This window comes from Physeter macrocephalus, chromosome 1, assembly GCF_002837175.3.
Source record: "Physeter macrocephalus isolate SW-GA chromosome 1, ASM283717v5, whole genome shotgun sequence".
Taxonomy (NCBI): domain Eukaryota; kingdom Metazoa; phylum Chordata; class Mammalia; order Artiodactyla; family Physeteridae; genus Physeter; species Physeter macrocephalus.
Genome location: NC_041214.2, coordinates 92,326,049 through 92,353,742, shown reverse-complemented (window position 1 = coordinate 92,353,742; position 27,694 = coordinate 92,326,049). Strand labels below are relative to the sequence as shown.

At 37.8% G+C, this 27,694-nt stretch overlaps 2 protein-coding genes across 8 annotated transcripts in view; one reads left to right on the top strand and one right to left on the bottom strand.

Moving 5' to 3' along the window:
- Positions 1–1,447: 1,447 nt before the first annotated feature.
- MIX23 (mitochondrial matrix import factor 23) lies at positions 1,448–23,971 on the bottom strand. Of its 7 annotated transcripts, none has more exons than XM_007112175.4 (6): positions 23,870–23,931; positions 22,859–23,064; positions 13,836–13,961; positions 8,983–9,129; positions 3,521–3,580; positions 1,448–1,614 (listed from the first exon to the last, which is right to left on the bottom strand). In XM_007112175.4, the coding sequence occupies exons 3-6, from the start codon at positions 13,944–13,946 to the stop codon at positions 1,564–1,566; spliced, it is 369 nt and encodes a 122-aa protein (XP_007112237.1). In that variant the 5' UTR covers positions 13,947–13,961; positions 22,859–23,064; positions 23,870–23,931; the 3' UTR covers positions 1,448–1,563. The 7 variants fall into 7 exon arrangements, with proteins under 7 accessions (XP_007112237.1, XP_028348901.1, XP_007112235.1 ...); XM_028493100.2 differs by having other exon boundaries at positions 22,909–23,064; XM_007112173.4 differs by lacking the exon at positions 22,859–23,064 and having other exon boundaries at positions 23,870–23,969.
- A 963-nt stretch (positions 23,972–24,934) lies between these two features.
- FAM162A (family with sequence similarity 162 member A) overlaps positions 24,935–27,694 on the top strand; it is a 43,740-nt gene continuing 40,980 nt past the window's right edge. Inside the window, exons 1-2 of the mRNA XM_055084961.1 lie at positions 24,935–25,083; positions 26,050–26,212. Of these exons, the coding sequence (XP_054940936.1) occupies positions 25,050–25,083; positions 26,050–26,212 (197 nt within the window). The 5' untranslated portion in view covers positions 24,935–25,049. The remainder of the gene's footprint in view (positions 25,084–26,049; positions 26,213–27,694) is intronic.

The window sequence follows — 27,694 nt, the reverse complement described above, 5'->3', positions numbered from 1 at the left end:
AGGAAATTTTTTTCTTGTTGAAAAGACATTATAATCTTAACAAAAGTAGGTCTTGTTTATCAATGTCCCCAACAACTACAACAGTATCTGAGCCACAGTAGATGCTCAAAAGCTTTTTTTGAAAGAATGGTGAACACTTTATACATTTATTGCTAACTTCCAAGTGCACAATCTGATGAGGGTCAACATACTGAACACACAAGCCTATCCACAACCCCGCTGCGTCAATCTAACTGTGCCAGAGCCAGGAGGCTTCTGTTTAAATCGTGGTAAGCAGAATCCTAGAATGACTCTCCAAAATGTCCCACTCTAATCCCTCAGACTGTGAATATGAGACATTACATCTGTGATGTCACATTACCCAGCAAAAGGGATTTGCAGGTATGATTAAAGTTGTAATCAGTTGACTCGAGGTAATAAAAAGGAAATTATGGTAAAACAAGATTATATATATGGTAAAACAAGATTATGTTATGGTAATATAAACACACAAACCCTTTAAAAGCAGTCTGTCTATAGCAGAAAAGTCAGATTCCAAGAATGAGGATTCAATGCACTGTTGCTAGCTTGAAAAAGGAGGGGGCCATGGTGTCAAGAAATATGGGTGGCTTTCAGGAATTTAGAGTGGCCCATGACAGGCAGCAAGTTAACAGGGACTTCAGTTTTACAACCAAAAGGATCTGAATTCTGCCATCTGAATGAGCCTGGAAGAAGATTCTTCCCCTGGAGACTCCAGACAAGAGCCCAGTCTGGGCCACAACTTGATTTCAGCCTGTGAGACCCCAGGCAGAGAACTCAGTCAAGGCTTCCTAGCCTTCTGACCTACAGAACTCTAAAATAATAAACAGGGGTGATTTTAAGCTGCTAAACTTGTTAAGCAGCAACAGAAAATGAATACAATCATCCTGTACTAGAATACCATTATGCAAGCCCTCCTCTACTTTTCCATTTTCTGAATTTGTTTTACTTTGCTTTCCTTTTCATGGTCCACGGAAACATTGTCCAGGAAAATATTTCCACCCAACATTAGTTTTTGCATATGAAAACGAGATAAGTTAAGGTACTAAGAGAATTTCTTTGGACAGTATCCAGCCTATATTACTGCCCTTTAACTTAAGAGCAATAAACCTAAAGAGATAAATGAAGAGATAAAACTATCAATGACCAAAAAGGTCTATGCTCATGCCAATAAATCTGTAAAATTCAAAAAGGTACAATATAAATCAAATCAGATACTGAAATTGTATTTAAATTCTCTTACAAAAAATTACTGCCTCAACTTGGAAAACAATCAAATAATTATGTACACTGAGTCAGAAAATTATTTTAATAGTTACAAAATATTTTTTTTTTTTTTTTTACAGAATCAGTATAAAATAGCAGTTGATTTCTCCATAATTATCAGAATTATTTATACTTGAGGTCTTGGGTAAGTGGGGCTGAAATCAACAAAAGGTCTTGGACTGTTGGCTCAGAAATCTTCCTAGGAAGCCCACCATGTTGATGTCCGTCATGCTTAACTCTTATGAGATGACCCAGTCCTTTTTTTAAAAAAGTATCTTTTTATTCATTCTTTGGAGGCTTGAAGTGAATTCGGCAGCGTTCATTAAACACCTAAGATATGTGAACAGAAACAAAGGTCACTGAGTCATCCTGTATAAATCAGGCCTGGAATTCAATTAAATTTGGCATGGGTCAGGTGGATATAACCTTTTTTGTCCCAGGTCAACAGGTTTAGGAAACAGAGGTGTTTCCTCACTGGTTCAAACTGACTTACTAGATGCTAAGAGCTCAGAAGGCCTTGATATTCATTTATACGATAATTTTAATATTTTAATAAAATTTAAATTATTAAAGGAAAAAATCATCACAAGCTAGCTTATTTGGTAAACTAACAAATATGCTAGTTCCATATTCTGGACATATTTTGGACAGTTAGACAAAAATATCTAAATTAACTTTAAGATAAAGCTTTTTAAAAATCCTTTTATAATGTAGATTTTATTTAGATATCTGTCATGCTTTTCTAAATGAGTGCCAGATCCTTCTCACATGGAGATATACTTGAAGGGAGTCCAGTCATTTGCTAAACTGTATAAATTTATATAATGTTTTGTTCTATTTATCTTGCTTCCTAAAAACAAATAACATATCATAATGTTAAAAGAACATTCTATTATTACGTGTCATGTGGAACTATGTCAAATAAAAATTTTGGTACATCCATTCAATGGGATATAAGCAAGCATAAAAAAGAATAAGGGAGCTCTTTATGTTCTGATTTGAAAAGATCTCCAAGATATATTAAGGGAAAAAAAAAAGTGTAGACAATATACTTCCATTTGTCTGATAAAGGGGGAAATGTGTGTGCTTTCAAGGAGCAAACACCTTATCAAATAGGTCGAAAGGGCAGAAATAAGAAATCTTGGCAAAGAGGATAGGATAAAGAAATGTGATAAAGCAAAGAAAATCGATTTGTATTTTGCAGTTTTTTCATGGCTCTGCAAGTTGGTGCACTCCAGTTTTTGGTTCAGATAACCTCCCTCTGGATCCAGCCCATTCCACTGGTTAATTGCAAAGGGTAAAACAGAATTTTCAGTTCACTCTTTCAGATTTAATAGATTTTGCCCGTTGGAAATCTTTGAAGTTTTAGCGAGGACATGCAGACATACTTTTTCAGAAAACTAAAGTAGGAATTTTGTAATTTTATTTTGTTTGTTTTATTGGACTATAGTTGCTTTACAAAGTTGTGTTAGTTTCTACTGGACAGCAAAGTGAATCAGCTATACATATACATATATCCCCTCTTTTTTGAATTTCCTTCCCATTTAGGTCACCACAGAGCATTGAGTAGAGTTCCCTGTGCTATACAGTATGTTCTCATTAGTTATCTATATTATACATAGTATCAGTAGTGTAGAATTTTGTGATTTTTAACTACATGTAAAGTCCTGGGATCCTGGTCCCCCAATCTAATTACTAATTAGAACCACGTAGGCGGTAATAAGGAGCATGTGAATCTAGGAGCCATAAAAAGCCCTATTATCAAATACCAGTAAAACTACATACAAACAAAGTTTCATGATCAGATATGTTAGAAAACAAACAACTGTGAAGGATAGATAATGATATGAAAATTTATGGAAAGTAACTGAGCTCAGAAAAGCTAACTTGAACAAATAACCTGGCTGAAGGTTCTAAGTTAACAACTAATAACTCTAAATATCAAATAGCCCATAATTAGTATTAGGAAACATACAGAATGTCTCCAATTCTGTTCCCATGACGATCATACAATCTACCATATGACTGTAAAGCTACTTTTTGTAAGATGGCTCTAACTTGGATTCTAACCACAACCCACCCCGAAAAAAGTTAAAGCCTTCAATTGCTTGTAAATGAAGGATCTTTATTATTCTTAAGTGCCCAAGGCACTCTTTGCTTCCCCCCTCCCTTGGTTTCCCTTTGCTAGTTCTGCTTCCCCTCCTAGTTCTCTCCAAGAACCAACATTATTTTATACCTTCCAGCTCCTGTCATTTACCACTTCTTCAACATTCAGTTCTGACTGCATCCATTTCAACTGCAAGAAAGGAAAACAAAAATGAAGTTACGAAAATTTAAATTAAAGAACTAAAACCCATCTCTATGTTTTCCTAACAAAACCGGCTGCTGGTCATAATATGTATTAATATGAAGTCTCTGGGAAGTTCTACAGTAAAGAAAGAGTCGAACCCCAAATGTGTTTGATCATGAAATGCCCTTGGGTCAAACCAAAACCAGAAATAGGTAAGAGACTACCTGTTAACATCCTAACGAATTCACTTTGGGACATGCAGAGAGGTTTTTAAAAAATATTTTCATGCTCTCAACCCACTTTGGGAACCAGGGAATTCTACCCAGTCCTGAGTTGAAAGCTTGCTCTACTCTTAACTCTCTTCCCTGAGTATGTGGCCTGCTGGGGGGATAGCTGCTTACCATCTGTGAAGCTCAAATCTCCTTTCCCCTTCTCCCATCTGAGTCTCATTTGAGGGATTTGCCCTCAAGCAATTCTACAAGCAGAGTATGGGAAGAAATAAGTCGAACAAAAGGAATTGTAATGCTTTTTCAAACGACTGGTTCAAAAAAAAAAAAAAAAAAAACCGGCTGCTGCTCCTGCATTCTTTATTAATGGTAATACTTAGGCCAGATTTCAAAACCTTCTTTGACATAGCTGTTCTCCTCATATTTAATCAGTTGCTAAATCTTATAAAGCCGTAGTTCTCAAGCTTTGCTGCATATTATAATCACCTTGAGAGCTTTAAAAAAAAAAAATCTCAAATGCCCAGGTAGTTCACAGAAGAAAAACAAATGGCCAATAAACCTATTTTTTAAATGTACAATTTTATTCATGTATAAAGAAATGTAAATTAAGCCATAATATGACAAAAAAAATTTTTAATAGAAGAAATCTGATGTCTGATAAAACCTAGTATTAGTGAGGGTATGGGGAAAGATACACTCACATATATTTTTAGTAGGAGTACAAATTGTTGCAACTTCTATGGAGAGCAATTTGGTAAGACTTACCAAAAATGTAAATTCACATGTCCTTGAACTCAATAACTCTAGTTCTAGTTATTGATCCTACCATATAGATTTGCAAAGATAGCACAGACGAACAAAAAAAAGGACAAGGAGGTGGCAACCTGATTTGAATAAAAGAAAAAAGAAACAGGAAGAAAAACAGAGAAGAATAATATATAAGGCTCAAGTAGTTGAGAAAGGGATGAGTTTTCCATACCTTAACCATACAGCCAGAGGTGTGAGGCTAAAAATAGTCTTTCTAACTTTCTTTTTAACTGCCAACCTAATTACTCCATCAAAAAAGTAGCCAGGGGCTTCCCTGGTGGTGCAGTGGTTGAGAGTCCGCCTGCCGATGCAGGGACACGGATTCGTGCCCCGGTCCGGGAGGATCCCACATGCCGCGGAGCGGCTGGGGCCATGAGCCATGGCCGCTGCGCCTGTGCATCCGGGGCCTGTGCTCCGCAACAGGAGAGGCCACAACACTGAGAGGCCCGCATACCGAAAAAAAAAAAAAAAAAAAAAAAAAAGTAGCCAATTCTATTGCCAGGTCCAGATGGTAGGGCCCATCATACTCCTAGTCGCCTCTGGTCAGAGAGACTTGAAAGGAAAGAAGCTAACCAATTCCAGGAGAAGAACCTGAAAATATTCAGGAAAATTAGGAGAAAAAAAGCATGAACTTCAGGTTGAGGCAGCCAAGAGGTTAACAGCAGGATGATTTCTTCAGGCCAAAGTCAAGACCCAGGCCAGGAGATTTGGGAACAAAATGCCAGAGGGATTCTGGGCAACCATGAGTTAGGCACCCAGACCAAAGAACCTAACCATAAATTAGGAGTACAGCTCAGGCAGAAGGTTTGAGAAATATGCATGTAACACTAATAAGACTGGATGTGGTATTGATCCAATGCTCCTTGTAAACTCCCCTCGTACACTCAAAACTGCTGTCAGAGTATGGGCCAGTATATAGGATTGAAACCATGAACAAGGGGAAGGACTGCATTTCTGATGTGCTGTGGAGTAGTAACAAGCCTGAGGAAGCCCGCCTGCTTACATCAGAGCAACCTCGGTTTCAGATTTTAATCAGTTATATCGACCCAGAAATCATTAAACCTTCACTGCTCTGTCAGAGCCTGGACTTTCTGCCAAAGAAGTAACAACTTTAAAGAACAGTGTTACAACAGGCCACTAAGACAGTATTCATAATTGCTCTCAAATATTTAAAGGGATGTTGTGTAGAAATGGGTTTAGACTTATCCAGAGGGAAGATTAAGGATCAGTAATTACATGTTACAAGGAGAAAGATTTTCACACTAAGTAAGAAAATCTCTGAACAATTACAACTGTCCAAAAAGAGAATGCACTGCCACATAAGACTGTAGATCCCCCCAACCCCCTTAATACTGGTTAAACAGAAGGTGGAAACCACTGGTTGGGGGGATATTGTAAAGAGGATTAATATAACAAATATGGAGTCCCAGCGACTCAAAAGGGAAAGAAACTGCTACTTCATTATCAGTCAATATGCAAGCTCTTACATATATTATACAATTTAATCCTCACCAAAAAAAGAAAATATAAGAAGTTACTAAGTATCAATTCCATTTTACAAACTGAAAATCAGAAGTTTCAGAACAATTAATTTACAAGGTTACAAAACCTCCAAGTGGTAGATGGGATTATTTCTTTAGAGCTGTCAGCCTTTACAATCCATGCTTTTTCTATTCTTGAACACCGCAGATATTACAGCCAGCTTCTAATGCAATTTCAGTGCCAACAACAAAATGCTACCTTTGAGATGGTTGTTTTTGTTTTTTTTTTAAATAAATTTATTTATTTAATTTATTTATTTTTGGCTGTGTTGGGTCTTCATTGGCACGGGCTTAGTTGCTCCGCGGCATGTGGGATCTTCCCAGACCAGGGCTTGAACCCGTGTCCTCTGCATTGGCAGGCAGATTCTTAACCTCTGCGCCACCAGGGAATTCCCGAGATGGTTGTTTTTGAGGCTCTGGGTCTTAAACAGGTAAACTTCCTCTCAAAGGCTACTAAGGGGTGACAGCAGGTATATAGTTCCAGAAAGGAATGTGCTTTTTCTGAGGTAAGGATTCAGGTAAAGAACTGGGAACTTTCAGACTGGCATCACTCTATGTAAATAAATTGTTCACTAAAGTAATCAGAATTTGACTATTAGTCACAACTTAAGGTAAAAACACTGACTGAATTTAGAGTCAGACGCGATGGGTTAAAGTCCCAGTTCTACCACTTACTAGCTTGTGACTCTGGGGATGTCAGTATCTCTAAGTCTGTTTCCATATATAGAAAATGAAGAGGTAGAGCTGGAACATCTCCAAGAGCTGTCTCTTTCTGATTCTATAATCTTCACAGCAAACTTGAAAAGAAAAATCAAGTTTCCTTATTTGCTTAAATACTACTCATGGTTAACTTCTACTCTAGTCCTATGCAATATCACAGGCCAGAAAACTACCTTTCATAACTCACTGGCTGGTTTCTAAAACTCCTCCTTGCAGTGATTGTGCTGGGCTCTAAAGGCATATGGGCAGAACAGAGGGCAGACAAAATTGTGTGACACATCACTCCCAAACACTCAGTGGTTTTTGAACTTTGCGCTCTGCTAACAAGAGTCACTCTATTCTTTGTCTGACTTAATTTGCAAATAATGATTTTTCAGTTTCTGATTTAACAGCCCTACCCTGCACTTTCCTTTGTCAATATTTCAAGAGCCTGTTAAAATACAAAATCCAAAAAAAACTAGATCTTAACCAGCTTTCTGTAATTTATCTATAAGCCTTCATCAACATGGAGGGTAGACTAAGTTATATATATAATATATATATATATATTATAGCCTAAGTTCACTGTCTGAAGAACCCACCACTGGCTGATGAATGAGCAGGTGTGGAACACAGGGCTGAAGCAGTCATCATGAACAAAGAGAACAGCAAAGACAGTGGATGAATCCTGTATCCAGTGAGACAAACTGCATCAGTGGGATGACTAAGAAAGTGCACACCTGTGTGCAGCAAAAGAACAAAGGCTTGAGAGAGACAGCAAGATCCCTTTTTCAAAGTTTGGCTACATCTACTAAACAAAGAGCAAACTTCACAAATTGTCAGTATGAAAACATGATTCCATCCCACACTGGATTTTCAGTCACCTGACATGTAAGGATCAGTAAGTCACCTATTACGCCATCTTAAAATACAGACATGATTTTGATAATTATACAGTGGTCATGTAAGAAAAAGCCCTTGTTCTTAGGAAATAACCAACATATGTAGGGGTAAAGGAGTATAATGTGCCCAACATATTCTCAAAATGGTAAAGGAAAAAAAATGTGTATGGGGGAGGGAGAGGAAGACAGGGAAAGAGGGAGGGAAGGATGGAGGGGGAAAGAAGAGTAGAGAGAATGAACTGTAAAGCAGGTGGAGCAAAATGTAAACAATAGGTGAATATAGGTAAAGGGTATATGGGAGTTCCTTGTACTGTTCATGCAACTTTTCTGTAAGTTTGAAATTGTATCAGAATAAAAAGTTACCCCTGAAGGCCCCCTCCCACCCCCACCCTCCTCAAAAGACAGCAATGCAGTCCACAAAATAAAATATGGCATACATTTCAACTGTTTTCTTGACCTGTCACGTTTAAGGGCTATAAAGAAATAGCTCTGCTTCATTAACTCTACTCTGAGGTCCACACCCCATCTACATGACGGCTGACTTTGGGAAAATAAAGCTTGCTCTGACATAACACTCAGTGGACACTTGGTGTTCTCCTAAAAGGGAAAATGGCAGGCATGGGAGATGAAGTGGAAACAAAGGAGAGTCTGAAAACAGACAAAGACCCATACCACCCTCTCCACAGCAAAGAAATAAACATAATGAGGCTCTGGTGGCCCTGGTTATATTTAAATAGTACTATATTTTTATGGCGGAAGAGGGTAATATCCTGAAGTTAAATATCTATATTACATTTCAGCAGATTTCTACAGCTGAAACCAGAGGTAAATATTTTCAAAATTTAAATATATTTAAAAAACGTTTCTTCTCAAGTCAAGCCTCAAAACATAGATACAGATGTGATTTCCCTAGATTTTTTGATGTGGTGTTGGTCTATATAAATCCTTGTATCTTTAACTGTGGAATATATAAAGGAATGGAAATAACATGATTACATGCTTCTTTTAGCTAAAGCTTGCTACACTCCATACGTTCATGAAATGCACATTAATTTACCAACTAGTATTGAAATGTAATAAAATAAAGCCCATTAAAAATGAAGTACTAATCTCCTGATCATTTTAAGTAATAACCAGATCTTACTCTGAATTTTTCATATTAAAAACTGCCTTTATTTTGAAGGCTAAGTTTGGAAACCTTGCCTCAGAAATGTAAACCCTGTTCAACTTACCTTTGTCTGTTCTTTTCTAAGTTGCTTTAATAAAGTTAAATTGTCCGAATTCTTTTCTCTCTCTTCTCGGAGCTGTTTTACTACTGATGAGGTCTGAGCTATACAGTTTTTTATGACTCGGTCCCTACTGGCATGAGCCGCCATCAACTAAAAGAACAAAAGAAGGAAATGAGAAAAAAAAAAAATATCACACCAATTTGTCACATTTCAGTGTTTAAAAAAAAAAATTTTAGGCTACAGAAATGTAATACTTTCTAAAACAGTTTTTAAAAACTGAATCTATGGAAGAGAAGATTGTGCTGAATGAACCAGCTCAAAGGCAGCAGCTGTGAGGGTGAAAGTGAAGAGGTTGGGTTGTCTTCTTCCTCACTAGGCTCCCAGGCCTTCCTGCTCCTCTCTTCCTGCACTCCTCGTGCTGGGCTTTTCATCTCAGTCTCCTTCTCCCTACACTCCTTTCTCTCCCATTCTTGCATCTGTGTGTTCCTCTACCCTACACCCACCCTCACACACCTTCTGGGCCACTTCCTATTGCTGTTCTCTTTTTGTTCTTTCATTTTTTTTTCAGCCTCATGTTGTCAACAGTGCAAAAAATTATAAAGTAAGTGATATAGAGAAGCTCTTAGTTACAATAAAGAAAAACAAAGAATGCTACATTTACCTATGTCAGACAGAACCCTTTTCAAGATTTTAAAATTTAAGTACTAACAAGGAAAAATTGTACATGAAGTGGAGGTCACTGATTCCATCAATTGCGTGTACTGACGGAGAGTAAGGATGCCCGACAGAGCAATTATTTATTAGCCTTCATCTTAATGTAACAAATCCAATACAATAATTTGCATCTATTTTCTGCCTTGTTTCACTAATTATGACAGTCATGTTTCAATTCAAATATACTCCCATGATCATAGCCAAATTCTGAAGATACCCCAAAAACTTGGGGTGGAGACAGAGCAAAATACTAAAATAATATGCAATCGTCATTACAATTAATGGTACATAATAACAGTGGTTCACCTCCAACTAAAATTGGCTTGCTCCATTTAATCACGTTCTATCATTCCTTCTTCCCTCTCAAGGGGGAATATCCCAATGCTATGCTAGTGATGGCTGTATAGAAATAACCCATTATATATATTTTATATAAAATATGGGACTAACAACCATTCTATAAGCATTCCTCAAAAGTTATTTGAAATACAGCTCTTAAATGGTCATATTGGGACCCCGTGGTTGAGAACTACAGGTCTAATGCACACCAGGAAAGATTAAACCTTTATATTTCTAGAGGGGAATACTAAAAGTATATTAGTTAAAAGTTGTACCCATGTGAAGGGAGGGAATTTCCTAACAGATGTTAATCACACCTATAGTATATTTCTCTAATATGCTAATTTTTTTCATTGTAACATTTCGGGTTCACAAGGACAGCCTCAAGGCCCATATTTATTAGCTAATATGCTGCTTCTGTTACAGGCTTCAGTTTCTTCTTTTGGAAAAATGTGGATTATGAGTAAATAATCACTAATATCCTTTCCACCTGTAAAATTTAGAGGCAACATGACTCAATACATTGCTCAGATGCCAGATGCTATTTAATTACTTTGATATTTTGTCTAACCCCCCAGCAATTAGTGAAACAGCATTAGTACCAACTAGAAGTCTATCGCAATATTCTCAGTTTTCTATCTGCATTTTAAAATCAATTTCAAAGTTTGTATATTTTATTACAATGTTCAATATCTTTCTTTTGGTCTCTCTCCACACAGTTTCTTTCTTTGGTTGGGCTTTCCTCCATTATTCCCCTCTTTAGCTTGGCCCCTTCCCTGTGGATACATTTCTAGATGCAGACTACCCTCCTACCCTCACCTGCTTACTTTTCCTTCAGAACCCACTCCTACGTGAACAGGAATTACTGGGCAAATCACCTTTTACTCAGTATTATCAATTATTGTGGTCTGTTTTCATGACCATCCTTCAATAAAATTCAAAACTAAGAGCATATGCAAGAGGAATATGCATGGACTTCTTTCTGTACATATATGTCAAAGAAATGAGGACGCTTGATAACTAGTAACAGATGGAGTGACATAAGCCTACCAGAGAAAAAATAACATGAAACCAGGCTTATTAGCTCATTAGTATCAGATGCTTGAGGATTTAGTCATAAGAGAATTATTTCTGATACATAAAGTGCTTATTAAAGGAACTGAGATAAAATTCAGAAACTCAGTAAAGTAAAACTTTGGTTAGAGGAGAAAAATCCTGAACTATAACCATATCATAACCATACTTCCTTTGATTTGAGGTAAGCAATTTTGAAATGAAGACACTTGGGGTGGGGCAGGAGAATGATTCAAAACTAGTCTCAAGGGGGTGTATCTAGGACTTCCCAGTTTTATTTTACCACAACTTCGAGAACTTCTTTTAGTCTGAAATTTTCACCTACTACCTTTTAATCATTATTTTAAAATAATGCTTTTTGCCTTTAAGGGAAACAGAATGTCATTTTCCTGATTATAGTTTTTTGGTGTTTTTCTTTCTAGAACAAAGGTTGATTCTAAATTAACTCTAAATTCTAATTTCCCAAACATCATTTTAGAATCCTAACAACGACCCTTAGTTTAACTATCATTAAAAGCAAAACACTTAAATATTGTGAATCAATATGTTGTACACCTGAAACTTACACAATATTGTACATCAACTATACCTCAATTGCAAAAAAAGTTAGTAAGTTTTTGTCACGGCATTTTTTGTGTGTTTTAAATCTTCCTCCAGAACTTCTCACAAAAGGATGTAAGAAGCATACTTTTTAAACATATAGTCCAAAAGTTCATTATATTAAAGAAACAGCTTTAAGAATTACTCTAAATCAATCATTATGACACCGGTAACAGTTTTGCATTTGTAAAGCACTGTTCTAAGTTCATAGACTTTTTAACTGTTCAGTATTGATTTTTATGTTTATCTTGAAACTAAACAATAAACAATGTAAAGCTAGGAAAAAAACTTCATATATTGAGGGAATATGCTCTAATAAGGGAATCTTACTGAAATTATTTCATCTTTACTAAGACTATACTTTTAAGATTTGGAATTTCTAAAATCAGTGCTTTATAATAACTTTGCTGATCTTCTCCTATGAAGAAGTATTATCATTAGAGAGTGCAAATATTCCTTCATCGACTATAAAAGGAAGGGTCAGGGACTAAAGACAGTCAGGGTGACCGTAAACAACTTGGACATGTCAGAGTTCCACTTCTTAACTGAGACAATATCTAAGGGAACTCAGTGGTACTTGTTAGCATGGGTACTCTATTGCAGGCTCGACCCCTGGAACAGAGCTACTTGATAAATAATCCTTTACATACATTCATGTTGCTAGATCCCTCTAGAATACAGATGGAGAAAAACCCAAACATATACATAAGAATATCTAAAACAGAAAGGTTCCAAATTTAGCATGCCAGTTTATCCTGGTTCAACAAAGGAATAAGAAATAATAACAATAAGAGAAGCAGCAAGCATTTATATGTAAAACATTTAGTACAGTAAGCACTTTATATTAACTCATTTAATCCTCTAACAATTGACCGGATACTTTTCTGATACTATTTTACAAATAAGGAAACTGACTCAGAGGTTATTTCAAGGTCACCCAGCTAGGAAGTAGCAGAGGTGAAATTTAATCTAGATCTGGAATCCATGTTGTTAATCGCTATACTATAAACCTCTAGGTTAATAAAAAGATTCTAAATGGAAACAATTGAATAGATTATAGAGATTATATATATATGGGTAGTGAGGTGGATCACTAAAGCCATTACAAACTTCTATCAATAGTTCTTTAGACAGAGCTACCCAAAGAAACTAAGTGAACTGTCGAACAACCTCATAATAAATTAGGCCTTGGACCCATGCTCTCTACTCCCAATACTGGAGTCTACTCCTTAAAGCCCCCGTCCTTGCAATTTTATGAAGCCACAAGAATTACCTGACCACTCAACAAGGTAACATACTTTCACATAAAAGCAGAAAAAAATATCAGCAGTTAATGCTTTGAATTTAAGTGATATGAATAAGTTTATCAAAACTGATTTTTTTCATAATTGAGAAATGGACTCTAGATTTTAAGTAATACAGTAATCTTGTGGTAGAGCCTAAAAAAAGCAAATGCCATTTGAACATCAGCTTCCAAATTAATGAAAAAAATATAAGTAAGCTATAAAAAATGCTTAGCTACATCGTTATTTCCTTTCACTTTTAGAAATTAAAAAAGAGAAATAAAGGGGATCTTTAAGAGGCAATGAAAAAATATATACTTGAGAAACCAAAGCCTCAGAAAAGGACAATTTATCTATGGCTTTTCCTTCTCTCCTGTCAAATGCTTCTTTTCCCCTTCCTGATGAATGAGGGAAGATAGAAGATATATTGATAAGAAGTGTGAAGGGTTTTAATTCTTCCTTAAATCAGGTGTCTAGCTTCTTAAGATTGATCCATTCAAAGACCCTGCTCTTGTTTCACTGTTTTATTGTACTTGACTGTTTCACTTTCTCCTTCATTCCTTGAAGCATAAGCTTTCCTTAAGTTAAAGGCTGCTCACGAGGGGGTCAAAAAACGGCTGCTTTCATTCCTTAGAACTGTCTCTTCCCAGACTTGTGCTTAAGATCACACATTTTCTTTAGTTTGTAGAAACCGGATCAAAACTTATATACACCCTTAGGTGTGGGCAAGAAAACATGAAGATTCCATTCTTGTATCCACAGTTTAATTCTATGTCAATTGTTTTCTTATTTTGCCTACAGAGAAAGGCATAAAGGAAGCACAAAAGACTCAAAAGATACACTTACAGACTCATAAAGTTGTTTACAGGTTTGGCTGGCATCAATTTTCCCTGCAAAGGAAGCTGTTGGAACCGTAGTGTTTAATTCATGTACTATTCTGTCATCAATCGTCCTCATCACCTTGAGTAATTCCTATATATATTTAAAATAAAAGAATAGTAACTTGAATGGAAAGTTAAGTGGTTAAAAAAAGACCATTTAAGCAAAACTAAATAAATAAATAAAGCTCTTGGATATGTTACAACCCTGTGAATTAGGAGCAGGGAAACCATACTATATACAGTGCAATCACAGAAAAATCTTTTTTACAAGAATGAGAGGTAGGTTATGTAATAGTAATTCTAACGATTGGCACAACTCTTTCCTTGGTCCCACTGTGATCATCTTAAATGTAAAGATCATTTCATTCATTTGTAAACCCCATGTGCTGGCACGGTGCTTAGCGAACACTGTGTGTTCTTTCCATCTCCAGCATACAGCCAATAAAGGATTCTACTGAATTTTATTATCTCAACTTGTCCAAAACAACCCAGCATCATTGCTTGCTCTGTTCCCTCTTTGTCTATCATTCTAAAATGTGGTGCTAGACAGAAATTTTCTAGAAAGATACACAAGAAACAATCAGCAGTGGTTAACGTGCAGATGTTAATCTATATCCTTTCAAGCTTTTTTTCCTTTCAGGTTTTTTGTTTTTTAGTTTTTTACGATTGTGTATTATTTTTGTAACAAAAATAAAGTATACTGCTAGAAAAGGAATCAAATCTCTTTGTGGCTTTCTTGTTCATAGAACAAGTAGTTTTACCTTTTCTCAGTTACCCAAGTTCACATTTCCCAAGGATCTCTCTCCTCTAAAAGAGGCTCCAACTCTCAAAACCCAATCAAAATAAAAATAATACCAAAAGGGCAGGGAACTTAGAAAGACCCTGATGAGTATACCAACACAGCATAGTCCCTTCTCCCCACATTTTGATTAGGGTACTTCCTTTCACTTGTCACTAGACAAAGGCTGGGCATCAGCTACCTTCTGTCTGCAGATGATATATAAACTCTAGAAAAGGTTTCTAGTAGTATACCCATTTCTTTCTCTTTTAATCCACCCTTAATTCACCCCGGCCCCACAAAACAAAATAAAACACAATCAGAGAAAAATCATTAAGAAAACAGAAGTGTATAATACTAGGACTATACTTATTGAAAACATCCAGGAAGTTAACATTTAATATTAATGTGTATTAAAAGCATCTTTGCTTGATCCTCTACTTCCTTCAACATATGAACCTATTTCTTTGCAAAACTTAAATCCATCACTGAAATCAACTTCTTTATTCCTTTCATCCATTTTTTTGATATTAAAAATGACAGCTTTTAATCTGAAAATTGGCAGGAGTGCAATTTGCATACATTATTTAATCATATGATTGTGAATAAGTTATAGTTACAGTTTATTTTTATTGAATTATAATTGATTTACAATATTATATTAATTTCAAACATACAATGTAATGATTCAGTATTTTTACAGATTATACCAAATTTAAAGTTATTATAAAATATTGGTTATATTCCCTATGCTGTATAATCCATTTGTTAAAATAAACTTTTATTATGATTAAAGTATTACACAATCATTTTGGAAAAATTAGGAAAAATTTAAAGAAAATAGAATCATCCATAGTTAACCATTATTAATAAGATATCCCTTTGTGTTTCTTTAAAATTAATTTTTATTGGCGTATGGCTGCTTTACAGTGTTGTGTCCAGTTTTTTCTATACATATCTTCAAATATTTTTATCAAATTGAGGTACTGTATAACATTTAAAAGTTTTACTTTATGGAATTATGAGCATTCTGCCCTTGTTACCTTGAAGACATTTTTAATAGGTGCATAAATATTCTATTCTGTAGAGGTATCACAACTTATTTGACCATTTCCCTCATAATTAACAGCTAGGTGTTTCCAATTATAATAACCATTTAGGCCATTCAGTCTGTCTGCAGCCTAGATTCTATTCCTATCAGGCTATTAATCTTTAATTAGTAATTTAATGCCCTTTTCTAGAACCCAATCTAGAAGTAAAACAGCTTGTAGAAGGCTCACAATTTAGACTAATAAAAACAGGCAGGGCTTCCCTGGTGGTGCAGTGGTTGAGAGTCCGCCTGACGATGCAGGGGACACGGGTTCGTGCCCCGGTCCGGGAAGATCCCACATGCCGCGGAGCGGCTGGGCCCGTGAGCCATAGCCGCTGAGCCTGCGTATCTGGAGCCTGTGCTCCGCGACGGGAGAGGCCACAACAGTGATTGGCCCGCGTACCACAAAAACAAACAAACAAACAAGAACAAAAAAAACCACAGGCAAACATCAGATCTAAAACCAACTTCACTATCTTATCCCCTCTTCTTGTATCTTTCTATTTTTGTCAATAGTATCAAGATCCTCTGTAAACTGGCATTCTTAGGGGATAATCTTACCATATTCACTAAGCAACCACCACTTTAAATAATGTTTTATGTACAGTAGAGGATATATAATGTCAGTAAGTGGCAAATTTCAAACAAACAGCGGCAGTACTATTTAGAGTCAAAAAATAGGTAAGTAGCAAACAGGGACCTTCCTTGCCAACTTTACCTCCTACAGCTTGCCTATTAAAACAAAAACAAAAAAAACTTAAAAATCTCTCTCGTCTTTCTCTCTATCTAAATCGAACTGATCCTGAGGCCAAGGTTTACGTTATACCTTTTAGATAAAGCTTTCCTTGACTGAGAGTCCTCAGCAATCTTTCTTCTTTAAACATATGCAGCAATTAGAGAGACCACAGAGTTGATTCATTAACTCACTCTTCATTCAAAAAATACTTATTAATGTCTAATGGTTAGGCACCATTCTAAACACCAGGGCTATAATGGTGAATAAAATAGAAAAGGCCCTTGCTTCAAAAAATACTTATTAATGTCTAATGGTTAGGCACCATTCTAACCACAGAGTTGATTCATTAACTCACTCTTCATTCAAAAAATACTTATTAATGTCTAATGGTTAGGCACCATTCTAAACACCAGGGCTATAATGGTGAATAAAATAGAAAAGGCCCTTGCTCTTATGGAGCAAAATTCTCAGAGGGGGAGAGACAATAAACAAGTACCCCAATAAATGAGATAATTTCAGTACTGAAAAGCACTACAAAAAAGAAAACTGGTAATGGGATGAAAAATGACTAGGTGGGGCTGAGGGGTTAATACTTTAGATAGGGAGATCAAGGAAGGCCTCTCCAGGACATAACATTTGAGCTGAGATCTGAATGATATAAATAAGCAAACTAAAAGGACATCTGGGGGAACAAGTCAAAAATTAAGAGGCAAGAACAAACTTGGGGATGTTTGAAGAACTAAAAGAAGGCAAGTGGGCTGGAAGTGAATAAAGGAAAGAGTGGTATTAGGTGAGATCAGAGTTGAGGAGAAAATAAAGGACAGTAGAGACAACAAAAACAATTAAGGTTTTTTTCCTAAAGGAAACAGGGTTTTAGGCAAGGGAATGATATAACGATTAATTTTTTAAAAGATAACTTCGACTGCTATGTGGAGAATGGAAACAGGGTGATCATTCAGCAGACTACTCTGGTGGTCTAGGCGAGAGACAAAGAAGAGGTAGCAGTGGAATCAGGGAGAAGTTGGATTCAGGATATATTTTGAAGAGAGAGCTGATAGGACTTGCTGATGAATTGGTGTTGGGGGATGAGAAAAGAAAACAGAATGACGTTTAGGATTGAGACCTGAGCAACTGAATGGATGGTAGAGTCATTAATTAATGGTGGGGAGAGACTGGGAGAGGAAAAGATTTGGAAGGAGTGGGAAGATCAAGATCTTATTCTGACTCACAGGATATTTTACATTTAGCATTATTGTTAATTGTTTGTGACACTGGTATTATTTAAAATTGTAATCTTTTAGAAATAAAGACTGAAATATTTACAGAACAAAAGATCTACCTGGGATGTGCTTCAAAATAATCTGGTTAGGATGGGGAAAATGGTAGTATATAAATGAAACAAGAGTGGCCATGAACTGATTGTTGGAACTGAAAGATGAGTACACAGGGATTCGTGGTTCTCTCTGTCCTTTTGTGAAATTTGAAATTTTGCATAATAAAAAGTTTTTTAAAAAAATTCTGTTTCGGACATGTGAAGTTTGAGATGCCTGTTAGATATGAGTAAAAAAGTTAAGCAGAAAGTTGAATATACCAGTCTGACACTGAACTGGGCTGAATTTATATTAACAAATTTTATTTATTTATTCATTCATTCATTCATTCATTCATTTATGCTGCACAGCTTGCGGGATCTTAGTTCCCTGACCAGGGATTGAACCTGGGCCCTCAGCAGTGAGAGCCTGGAGTCCCAACAACTGGACTGCCAGGGAATTCCCCAAATTTATGTTTTTAAAGCCATGAAACAAGAAGAGATCACTGAGGGAGACCGTAGGGAATAAAGGGAGTTAACGATCAAGAAGGAACTCTAGCATCTAAAACTACAGGAGAAAAACTGAGATGTCACAGAAGTCAGAAGAAGAAAGGTTTCAAGGAGGAAACGGTCAACTCTGTTGAATGTTACTAGGAAGTCAATAAAGATGTGGACAGAAATTAACTTTTTAGATTTAGCAGGATGGAAACTATGGGTGATTTCACAAGAGTCATTTAAATAGAGTGTTTAATGGACTGAAAAGTTAATGTGGCTTAAGTTCAGAGAATAAGAGAAAGCATGGTGTAAAATGAGGTCCACCATTACAGATCATGTTATAGGATTTTAGTCTTTTTCCTGAAAGCAATAGGGAACCAATGAAGTCTTTAAATACTGTGGAGTTACATGATCTGATCTGTATTCTGAAATGATTGCCTAAGTTAAAGAATTAAAGTGTGGAAAATGGATTAGAGAGAAACAAGAGTAGATGCAAAGAGGTTAGTTAGGAGACTGATGCAGGTGAAAGATTATATCATTTCCTAGAGTTTTGATTTACTTTGAACTTTAACTAGTTTTGAATCTGATCATTAGCAATACAGCCAACTTTCCCTCCAACAAAACAATTTGGACATAGTGTTAAGTTCCTTACAGCAATGGGAATTTATTGGCATCAACTAGGTAATAAATCAAACAATTTCAGTCTTACAAATGTGAATTTTCAAATGTATGTGTTCTCTGTGTGCTAAAGAATCATCAATATATGACCTAGAATTGGCTTTTAATAGGAAAGACACCAGCTATCTAAATAACCTCTATCTAATCTAATCTCTAAATAAAATGAGGTTATTTTAATCAAAATTTTTCAATTGCACGAGCTACATTTCAAGTGCTCAAGAGCCACATATTGCTAGTGGCTACCATATTGGACAGCACAAATTTCCACCATCACAGAAAGCTCCACTGGACAGGGTTGAATTCGAGATAATATAATGACAAACTGATAGTGCACTTGTTCAGGAATTGCTGAGAACTGCAAGCTACTTTTAAATATCACAGAAAAGATACTAGGAAAGCTAAAGATAAGGGGGAAAAAGGGGTAAGGCTCGGGAAGGAATTTTTCAAAACTGCTAAAGGAGAAGGAAAAGAACTATAAACTACCTCACTAGGCACAAATTTCTTTACAGTACAAAAGGTGCCAGGGCTCTTAAGGCAACTCCAAGGGGGTCTAGAGAAAAGCTTAGGTACCCTCACAGACTGAGAGCAGATGAAGGTTAATGCAGGCACATAAGTGCTGCCATTAAACTATATGTAACATTCATAAGGAATTACTAACTACCTACCTGATACTTAGTTCCAATGGCATACCCTTTCTCTCACAAATTCACCAAGAAAATATAAAGAAGACACCCCTGAGCAGATAGCATACAACAAAATGCAACAAAAGTCCACAGAGATAATACAGAAATATACACAGTTCAGTGGCTCTCTGAAGACTACATCTTTGTATATGAGCTGGAACCCTAATCAGCTTCTAAGTGTCAAAGAACAGCAGAAGATTACTCTCCAAACTTTGTAATGCCTCCAGCTTCTCCTTTCATTCTCCTCAAAATAACAAGAAATTCTGATATATTATGAATCTCTAAATTTAGGCTAACCCTTTAAAGTTATTCAGGCACTTACCTTGGAATTGCATTTTATGTATTACCTTTAATTGTGGGATGAAAATCTCACCCTCTTGGAAGGCAATTTCAGTACTGAAGGACTGACCATATCTAGCAGCAGGGAGGGGTGGAGAAAATTTTCTACTGCCCCTGCAATTACACTATACTCTATTCCTAAAGTTACTCCTTAGATAAATTCTTTTTATTATTTGGGGAAGCTTTTAGAGTACACGGGGTGGGGGGTGGTAAAAGGTCTATTACTCGACAGTAAAATTAAAATGTACTCCACAGAATGATCTGAAATTTCTTAACCTTTCTTCTCCTCACTCTCTGCCTGAAGGTACCCAGAAGTAGATCCCATTCACATGGTGCTCCTTCTGGCTCCTCAAACTCCATTTTTATAACAATGCTCACACTGTGCTTCCCCCAAGCCAGAAATACAGACTTGCCTGCAACTGCCAGAGTCCTGTGCGGTCCTCTGCACTCCCAGGCAAGGGAACAGGGAAGCAGCTAGGTATGCTGCAAAAGATACCATCACTGATGCCAGAAAATAGTCTATTTAGTCTGTACCTAATTACCAAACAACTCAAAATCAATTGTGTGTAAATAAATAAATATTCTTACCAGAAATACCAAGACTTAAACATTCTAGGAATACTTAGTTGATTTTGCTCAGGTGATATATGAACTGGGTCTCAGATAGAGTCAGGAAGAAGGGATTTCAGGGTGTTAAGTGGAAAAAAAGCACACAGAAATGACAAAACATCATGTGTTCAGGGAAAAGTAGGCCTATCTGGCTGGACAGCAGAGTTCAAATGTATATTGGAAGTGGCAGGGGTTGGGGAGAGAGAAGTATGTATGAATACGGGCAGTGGTGAGTTAACTAAGCAGAGGCACTTTGGGATTGGATTTTAAAAGGACTTGTATGCCATGTTAAGTAGTTTAGACTTAGTCATATAATCCTGAAATTAGATGCATGGTTCAGATTCTAAAATTTAGAAGATAACAGTATGAAGCCATAGCATTATGGAGGTTAGACTGAAGGGGAGATATATTAGAGAAAGGAATGACTGAAGATAAGAAGAGCTACAGCAAAGCTAATTGCAAAAATGATAGGGCACTAACAAAGACTGTGGGCGTGGTAATAAATCTTTCTAAAACATCTCTTTGATCAATTCACCCCCTCTGCTCAGACTCCCTAACCTCACACTTGGCATTCAAGGCCTTTCATAACCTGGTTCCAATCTTTTGTGTAATCCCAATGTGCACCTGTGCAAATTCTGAATTCCAGCAATTTGCTATTTCCCCCCCAATATGTAAAACTTTCTGCCTATATACTATTCCTTCTACCTAGAATTCCCCTGGTTCTGTCCACCTCAGGTACAGCTCAATTACCATCTATTGACTTAATTCTCTCTGAACTGTTACAGCATTGTGTTCATATTCTAAATATCCTCTACACGTTTTATATCCCTGCTTGAGTTCCTTGTTTTATATCCTGCCCACTCAGTCTCTCCAAGTGCCTGATACCTAGCAGGTTTCTGTTATGGACTGAACAGTGTCCCCCCTCAGCCCCCCTCCTGCCCCCAATTTCGTATGTTGAAGCCCTAACACCCAGTATGACTGTTTTTGGAGACAGGGTCTTTAGGGAGGTAATTAAGGTTAAATGAGGTCATAAGGGTGGGACACTAATCCCACAGAACTGGTGTCATTGTAAGAGGAAGAGACACCAGAGATCTCTCTCCCTCTGTGTGCACAAAGAGGTCATATGAGGACACAGTGATGAGGTAGCAACTTACTTTGAAATGCATCAAAAATTAAAAATAAAAAAGGTTGATTGATGGATAGACTGAGGGATGGTATGTGATTTAGTAAATATAGTGAATCACTGTAGAACCTACACAGTGGGTACATGAGTATTCATTGTAAAATTCTTTGAACTTTCTACAGTGTTTTAACATCTTCATAATAAAATTCTGGGGAAAAAGTACCTAAATCTTTATAATAAAAAGTACACAATTTTCTGTTTCTCTTCCACAGTATTCAGTGCAGTGCTTTTCACATAAAAGGTACCTACATACAAAATATAATGGTTTCATAGCTCTAAAAAACATAAACTTTGATTAATAATTTGTGAGTGTGCCAGTTAACTACAGTTTATAATTTTACAAAATTCATTTAAATGTAAATATTATACTAGAATTTTACATTTTCAAATACAATTTTTTTACATTTGTATGCCTCTGAAGCAGTAGAGGCAAATGTTCTTATACTCATTCACAATGAGGTTAAATGATATGCCAAGGCCAGCTCTGGAAAACCTGATCTTCTGACTTTTAACCCAGGATATTCTCCATTATAAACCACACATTTGGAAAAGTCCTAGAGAAACAATCTAAAAACTTCTCCAGGTTTCACTAATGAGATTCATTTTATGACTTTTTAATTTACATTATCTCTGTGAATAAAATGGCTCTGCAAGACAGTTTAGCTTTTGCCCCACTTACAACATCTCAACTGACCTGCCGAAAGAAAATGAAAGTGTTCTTTAAGCACTGTTGGATGTTTCTACAGCTCAAAAGGATCCTTTGAAATTTGGTTTTAGAGATTTAAATAATTATAGAGATGGAAGCCATTTTACATGTTATTTAACATAATCTTATTTTACAGATTCAAAAGTTAATTATGGAAGGGGTCAGGTGATTAGCTCAAGGTCCCAAAGCTGTTAATGGCAGAAGTAGTACTAAAACCCAGAACATCCAACTCCCTAACCAGGGTTCTTTCAGATAAACTTTAAGGCTATCACTGCTCAATTATCTGAGCTCATTAACCCAAGTTAAATCACAGGACTAACGTGACAAGCCCAAGACCACAAATGGGCTGGTTAACCTTAGAATCCAACAGTCTTTTTTCTACCTTATTTAAGATTTTTACAAATATTTGTATTTGTTAGGCATTTTGATCACATTTGAAGTCTGCTGCTGTTGTGCTGATCTAATCTGCGCAGCTGAAGTGGTGAAAAGGGTATATAATGCTGGAAAGACTCCACAGAAACTTCTTTGACCAAATGATGTTTGTCAAATAATTCAATCTGTTGAGATTATCTTCAAGAATATCACTCCCTAAAAACGGATGCAAGCACAAAGCTTACTACAGAGGTCAGTGATACGTGAAATGATTTTTCATTATCTTTAGGTAAAAATACACTTTTCATTATTTTTAAATGCCACACTCTTATCAAAACAGCAGCACTTATGCTTACATTGGAACAGATAACTTTCATAGCAACTTTGTCAAAATCCGGACCCCCTGTTCTTTAATTCGTGGGTTAATAATCAGCCCTAGACCTCTGCTGTTTGAATATATAAAAGACATAATCTTTTTCTTAAATGTTACAATTTCTCTAATGTTTGGGGAGGCAGAGCACCAGCGCAGGTACTAGGATTAATCGACCCTTCAAACCTCCAAACGTTCTGACACATCAAAATAGTGAAACTCGTACAATTTTTTTGTTTTGTTTTATCAAGTAAATAAGCTTTCCTTCACTTTCTTCTCTCCTATAAATATTCAGCTTTAAACAGGAGGGGAATGACAGAGACTAAGAACTGAGTTCAGAGAATGGCTAAATGGTTGTTGCAATCCTTACCCACCCGGCCGGACTCGGCTTTGCCACCGAGGAACCACTGAAGTTTCTGGGTGCAGTTACTCAAGGCCTGGGAGGCGCAGGGAAAGCCATGACCCCAAGGCAGCAGCCTCGCTCCCTAAGGCCAAGCCCGCGCCCCCATGACCTCCAATGGCTCGAAAAAGAAGTTTTGAAATATCCGCTTTTGCTACAACTGGTCCGCACTCCCTCCCAGGCCAGAGTAGGGGACAGGGTCCGGGGACAAAAGGAAGGGCACGCCTGCCGCGTGAGGAAAACCCCGTCACCTGGAACTCGGCGAACTCCTCACAGTTCACACCGCTACTGGGCGCCGCCATATTGGACAAACACGAGGCCCCCGCCGCGAGCCAATCACCGCGAAGCAAAGGTGTCCGCGGCACCGCCTAACAAAAAATATTGAAAGGAATCTCAGCAAGAAAGCTGAGCTCAAGTTTTGTCTTTCCCCTTAACCTCCCCCACATGGAAACCCGTAACGCCGCTATCCTTCTTTTCACTCCTGTGCCTTTAACTTGGCCTCCTGGAACTGGCCCAGGTGCATAGATCGAAGAATGTCAGAACTTGAAGGGATCGTTTTATTCCAATCCCATTTACTTAACAAAAAGGGAAACAGTTTCCTGGTCGCACCAAGGTGGTTCGAGGAGGAACTCTCAAGTAGAAGTGAGGTTTTTCTTAACCCTCCCGTCCCGACCCTTGAGCAGAGGGGCTTTTGTTCTTTAAGAATTTGCGCCCACCAAGAAATGTCAAGAAAAGACATTGATGGCAGTGGGGATTAAGGGTTGAATAAGGTGTTTAGGTGTGGAAATAATAAAATGTTTAGTTTTATAAAAATAGGCAAATAGAAAACAACATAGGAAGCATACATGTGAATTTCTCAGGTAGCCGGAGAGATACTCCCAAAGCCAACCAAGAGATGAAGGCCCCTGGTCACTAAGAACCCAATTACGCAGTTTTGAAAAAGGCATGTACACATTCATTGAAAATACTGAAAAAAGTGTACTGAAATACTGGTTTATCTAGGCAGTGTGATTTCGGGGTCTACAGGTCACAAAAGTCCTACGGTAAGCACATTACTTTTCTTCTATTTTAAACGGATAATTTCTTAGGTGCAGAGAAGGACATTGCAAAGGCCCTCGAAACCAAGACTCCAAGAGAGCACTTTTAGGGCCGCTTCCAAGATGCCGCGCCAACAGAGGTGGGGCTGGGCAGGGCAGGGCACGCTGCCCGCACAGTCTGAGCGCCAAGCACGACCTACACGCTCCAAGCTTCTAGCAGGCCCCGCCCATCGCCCGGACGTCACGCCTGACCCGTTCGCTCTGCCCTCACCTCCCACAAGCCCCGCCCCAGAGTCCTGCTCGGGTCCCTCCGTTCGCGGCGGTAGGCGACCTTGAGCTTACCCGCGCCACCGCCGGTCTTGGGGCACTGTGTTGGTCGGCGGAGTAGGCGGCCATGGGGAGCCTCCGCGGCCTGCGCCTGGCGGCTGGTGAGACGCGGGCCGGGCATGGGGTGGGCGGGAAGCCAGCTCGGCTGCTGTGGGTGGAGGAAGCCTGCAGCCTCCTCAGGCATGGTAGTTGCTCTGTTCCATTACGCTTTCCCCTCAGGTAGTTCGGAATCCAGCCGCAGGGTAGTAATAGGGGGAGAGAGCAAGGGATGAGCGAGCAACTGGTGAGCAAGACACTGCGGGCTAGCCGAGAGTGACCCTCGCACCTGGCTCTGCATCCACCCAGCTGCCACCAACTTAACGAGCTCTTTTGCTCCCGGATCACTTTTCCGACCCCCAGCCCCTGTGAGCTGTTCTTAATGCACTTCCCATCCCTAAAACTACCCCACTGCCTGATTCATTCAGCTTTCCACGAGTCTTGAGCCTCCCCCTCCCCGCCACTCCCACCCCCACAATCTCTAGAGTTCCTCTCTCAGAGAAAACTTCGAGTCTAGGGTTTCCTACCTATTTGATATCTGATTAGGCAAGGGATGTATGGTCTCCCAGAATAACAGTAATTGTTTTCCTAAAATGGGGGCGGGGGTACATTTCTTTTTAATAATTCTACAATAAAGTGCTTTGAATTTATTGGAGGAAGGTGTTATGTAAATGCAGGATCTGTGGTTTGTTTCCCTTGTAGACATTTGTGTAATGACTATTTGGAGTCAGAGTTTAATTTGCCTTCTTGGGGAACCAGTAGTGCCTTTGCATAATAGGGGCTGAGAAATCAGAGTGTTTGCCTCTTGGCTGTTTTCTAGGCACCAGGGCAAATCACACTTCTGGTTACCTTTATGAACTTTGATAAGGTGTAATGATTGATTCCTTAGTACCAAAACGTTGTTTAATTCAGATTTTACAAGAAGAATCGCCCTAAACTTGACTGTTGAGATAATGCAAATGTACATTGTAAATGTAAATGAAATAATGTAAAAAAAAGTTATCCTTGACATTTCTTATTTTGCATTTCAGTGGAGAATGGACTGGAAAACATGTCTCATGCTGAATATTATTTACTTCCTTTAAAACAAATACCCTTTCTGCTAAAACAGATTGATTTCATTGATTTGTTCAATTTAGATGAACTAATTCCCCTAAAATCTTTTGTACACATCCTGTTAACCTTTTCAGCAAGGTAAGTGAAAGGATCATTGCTCTGTAAAAAAAAAAACCCTGTAAAAGGGACTTTGACTACAGAACCAAGACTGAGTGTAAGAGGTTCATCTTCTTGCCTTGAGAATATATTTATGCACTATAAGGATTCCAAAGCCTCTCTCCAAACTTTTGACGTTTAAGAACTTTACCATTGGGCAGTCAGTCAAAACAAAATTCCTTGAGCAATTTAAGAACAATTTATTTTACTCCAGATAGATCCACTAAGGATGTTATATGAGCAACTCTTCCCAAAGGATCTCTGAATGTCTGATGTTTTGTGAGCAACTTCAAGCAATTTGCTCCTTCACCCACTTTTGCCCATTTTATTTCTAAATACTTTGACCTACCTTGTTTTACTTGATTGATTTCTCATAGTAGCCCTCTTAGTCCCCTCTCCATTTTACAGATGAATAAACATGGGTCCGAGGGTTAGATGACTTGTCCCAGGTTGATCCGCCATAAAATGTTAGAGTCAGGAGATGAGTCAGTGCCCTCTAACTCTGGAACTTGTGCTCTTTGCTTTGTTCAGACTGCTTGTTCAGATATATGTGTACATGTATTCGTCATAGCTAATAGGGTCTCTTTGGTGTGAAATGGAAGAGTCATGAAATGCAGATTTACTTGTGAAATGGAAGCAGTCATTCATATGCAAATAGTTTTCAAGTAAGAGAGATTTAACTGGCAGCTTTACTAAAGGTATGGTAGATCAGATAGAAACATAATCTAGCCATACCTCATTTATCCAGAATATTATTTGGAAGAAGATACTTTAGGTGAATGAAATTTCAAAAAGCCAAGGCTTAATCCTTTAAATGATGGACCCTTATTTTTTTTTTGTTTTTTATTTTTTGGCGGTACGCGGGCCTCTCACTGTTGTGGCCTCTCCTGTTGCAGAGCACAGGCTCCAGACGCGCAGGCTCAGCGGCCATGGCTCACGGGCCTAGCCACTCTGTGGCATGTGGGATCTCCCCGGACCGGGGCACGAACCCGTGTCCCCTGCATCGGCAGGCGGCTTCTCAACCACTGCGCCACCAGGGAAGCCCGGACCCTTATTTTTAATTGTTTCTGTTGGAAATCTTTACTATACTCCCTTAACAAACAGAATGTAGGCTTTTACGATCTTGAATTTGTTTACTGTTTTGTAGATGTACCTGTAGAAATAGGTCAGGGTTGTTAACTTTTGGTTCTTGGACGGCTTCACAGATGAGAGGTCCTGTGAACCTCTGAAATTGCATTCACATTTTTATGATTATATGCCTGTTTGGGGAAGAGAGGATCCATAGCTTGCATCCATTACTCAGAGCAATATGTGCTAAGCTAAAAAGCACTTTTATGATGATTTGGAACTAAATGGCTATTGACCCACACTACTGTGGGTTCCATGAGGGTAAAGATGGGGTCTGTTTTGTTTTTACTAAATCTTCAGCACTTACCAGTGTCCAGCTCATAATAGATAGGCAAT

What these genes read in the sequence shown, in the direction of transcription:
- MIX23 (XM_007112173.4), bottom strand. Translation starts at nt 23,920, where the DNA reads ATGGCGGCGCCCAGTAGCGGTGTGAACTGTGAGGAGTTCGCCGAGTTC. An exon ending in AGGAGTTCGCCGAGTTCCAG is followed by an intron (nt 13,962 to 23,869) that starts GTGACGGGGTTT and finishes AAATATATATAG; the next exon opens with GAATTACTCAAGGTGATGAG. An exon ending in TAAATGACAGGAGCTGGAAG is followed by an intron (nt 1,615 to 3,520) that starts GTATAAAATAAT and finishes CACATATCTTAG; the next exon opens with GTGTTTAATGAACGCTGCCG.